This window comes from Terrapene carolina, unplaced genomic scaffold, assembly GCF_002925995.2.
Source record: "Terrapene carolina triunguis isolate 2854851 unplaced genomic scaffold, T_m_triunguis-2.0 Scaffold36564, whole genome shotgun sequence".
NCBI lineage: Eukaryota > Metazoa > Chordata > Testudines > Emydidae > Terrapene > Terrapene triunguis.
The window spans coordinates 8,197-11,546 of NW_020700915.1; the positions used below are offsets into that span (position 1 = coordinate 8,197).

General features: G+C 44.4%; 1 protein-coding gene across 1 annotated transcript; it reads right to left on the minus strand.

Moving 5' to 3' along the window:
- Positions 1-1,904: 1,904 nt before the first annotated feature.
- On the minus strand, positions 1,905-2,837 carry LOC113405435 (olfactory receptor 12D3-like). The gene has a single exon (XM_026646649.1). It carries the CDS (start codon positions 2,835-2,837, stop codon positions 1,905-1,907), a length of 933 nt encoding a protein of 310 aa, XP_026502434.1.
- Between the last annotated feature and the right edge of the window lie 513 nt (positions 2,838-3,350).

The following is a 3,350-nucleotide window of genomic DNA, read 5'->3' on the forward strand; positions in this document are numbered from 1 at the left end:
TTGAGAAATGCCCCTTCCCCCACCATACTGGGGCAGGATTAAGTCTACCTAGATTATCCCTGATAAGGTGTTTGTCTAACCTGTTTTTAGAAACATCCAAAGCTGGGGATTCCAAAACCTCCCTTGGTGCCTCTTCCAGAGCTTAACTAGCCTTAGTTTTTTCCTCCTAATATCTCACCTAAATCTCCTTTCCTCCAAACTAAGCCAATTTCTTCTCATCTTACCTTCAGTGGACGTGGTGAACAATTTAACACTGTCCTCTTTATAACAAACATTTACATATTTAAAGACTGTGAACACAACCTCCCTTCAGCCATCTCTTCTCCAGACTAAACATTCTCAGCTCTTTCAACCTTTCCTCATCAGTCATGTTTTCCAAACTTCTTGCCATTTTTGTTGCTCTCTTCTAGATTTTCTTAAATTTGATCACATTTTTCTTAAAGAGCAGCAATGGATGCAATACTACAGCTGAGGTCTCACCAGTGCTGCGTAGAGTGGAACAAGTCTCTCCTGTGTCTTACATGACTTTGTACCATGAGATTTGCCTTTTTTTTTTTTTGCCGCATCATCACACTGTTGACTCTTATTCCATTTGTGATGCATTATAACTTGGATATTATTTTCTGCAATACTGCTGCCTAGCCTTCTATTCCCCATTCTGTATTTCTGCTTGTAATTTTTCCTTCCTAAGTGTAGCACTTTGTACTTTTCTTTATTGCATTTTATCTTCCTGATTTCAGACCCATTATCCCATTTATCAACATCATTTTGAATTCCAATCAGGGCCGGCTCCAGGCACCAGCTGAACAAGCAGGTGCTTGGGGCGGCCAAGGGAGAGGGGCGGCACCTGAGGCAATTCGGGGCGGCAGGTCCCTCACTCCCTCTAGGAGCAAAGGACCTGCCGCTGTACTGCCCCGCCGATCGCGGCTTTTTTTTTTTTTTGCTTGGGGCGGCAGAAATGCTGGAGCCGGCCCTGATTCCAATCCTCTTTTGCAAAGTGTTGCAGTCCCTTCCAGCTGTAAATTTTATAACCATATCTTCATCCAAATCATTAATGGAAATATTGAATAGTACCAGTCCCGAGGACAGACTCCAGTGAATATGTCCTCCCAGTCAGCCACTTATGCACACAGTAATTTCATCTACACTCCATTTCCCTAGTTGATTATGAGATTGTTTCAAGAGATTTAATAACATCAAGATATGTCACATTTACTGCTTCCCCCATATCCATTAGGCCAGTAACTCTGTCAAAGAAGGAAATTAGATTGGTTTGAGATGATTTGTTCATGACAAATCTGTGTTTGCTGCTACTTATCACCTAGGTCTGATGACTATTTTAGTTATACAGAAAATAAGCATTGAAACCCAAGAATTTCCAAATTAATGTTCAAGAAATCCAGATAGGCTAATTTCTAGAATTACATAAATAGGGCACCCAACTAACCTAACTCTGTCCTGTCACAGAGTTATGTAACTTCCTATAGAGTCAAAACACACTGAAAAATTATGCATAGGTAATATTTGAATATTGTTTTTTATTTTATGTCAATAATGGTCAGTCCCCCTTCCTTCCACCCATCATGTTTCTAACTGAAAATGTCTCCATCAGCAGACATTAAGATGGAGTTCATGTCAATAATTTAGGGATAAATATATTACAAGGATGTTGAAATTTTCCCAAAATACCCATAGGATATTCACCATTAAAGAAAATCCAAACATCTTATGAGAAATGATGTTATGCTAGCCAAACAACCTAAACTCTGCACTGTAGTGACACCAGAAAGTGGGGGAAATGAAAAAAAAAATGCAAAGGGTTTTAAAAAATCAGAGGTCTCAACAAAGACTAAAATGCTTTAATTATAATTGAACAGTGTGTGCCTTCATTTAATTCATATTCTTTAAGGGAAAAGTTTTCTGTTCAGGAATTTCTTCAGGGCAGATTTTACCTCCTCATTTCTCAAGGTGTAGATCAGGGGATTCAGAACTCGGGTGACGATGCTGTACATGAGGGTGGATATCATGTCTCTTTCAGAGGGGGAACCTGGAGAGGCAATCAGGTAATTACCAAGTACCGGCATATAGAATAGAGAAACCACGGCGAGGTGGGAGGCACAGTTGGAAAAGGCCTTTCTCCTGCATTCCTGTGAGTGGACCTTCAGGAGGAGGAAGGAGATGATATAGAGGTAGGAGAGAAGCGTGAGGATGAACGAACACAGCGCGATGCTCCCGGTGACGAAGCTGAGCAGTGTCAAGTTGAGGTGGGTGCTGCTGCAGGCCAGGCTCAGCAGGGGCTTGATATCACAAAAAAAGTGCTGGATTTCATTGGGGCCACAGAAATGCACCTGAGATGTCATGACCGTGTGCATCAGCACATGTAGAAAGCCAGTGGCCCAAGTGGCTGCTGCCAGGAACAGACAGGCCTGTGGCCTCATGACCAACCTGTAGCACAGCTGGTTGCAAATGGCCATGTAGCGGTCATAGGCCATGACGGCCAGCAGTACAGCCTCACTGCTGCCCAGGAAGTGGAAGAAGTGGAGCTGGGCCAGGCAGCCAGCAAACAAGATCGTCTGGTGCCCCGACAGGAAGCCAGCAAGCATCTTGGGCACGGTGACCGTACTGTAGAAGATGTCCACGCAGGTAAGGTTGCCCAGGAAGAAGTACATGGGGGTGTGGAGCCGGGGCTCAGCCAGCACCACAGCTATGATGGCAACGTTACCCAACAGGCTGGTCATGTAGAGCAGGACGAAGACACCGAAGAGAGGGCGCTGTAACACCAGGAGATGGGTCAGGCCCAGGAGGACAAACTCGCTCACCACTGTCTGGTTCTCCATTGCTGTGGAGGAAAGAAGGCAAAGCAGGAGAAAAGCAAACATGCTGAAGGTGCCATCCAGTGCCATGTCAATGGTCCCATTCACAATGCAATGGGATTGGATGGAATCAAACACTTAGGGGTGGTGTTTTCTGGTTACATCTGTAAGTGCCTTCTGTACCCAGTCAGAGTAGTACAAAGAAGGAGAATAATTATAGAGCTCTGCATTTCTTCATGACTCTGAGAGAGAGTGGGGTGTGAATGAACACAGAGAGACAACTAGCTCTCCCGATATGATGATCCACAAGGAGAGGTTTTCACTTAGAATCATAGAATCGTAGAATAACAGGGTTGGAAGGGACCTCAGGAGGTCATCTAGTCCAACCCCCTGCTCAAACCAGGACCAATTCCCAACTAAATCATCTCAGCCAGGGCTTTGTCAAGCCTGTCCTTAAAAACCTCCAAGGAAGGAGATTCCACCACCTCCCTAGGTAAAGCATTCCAGTGCTTCACCACCCTCCTAGTGAAATAGTGT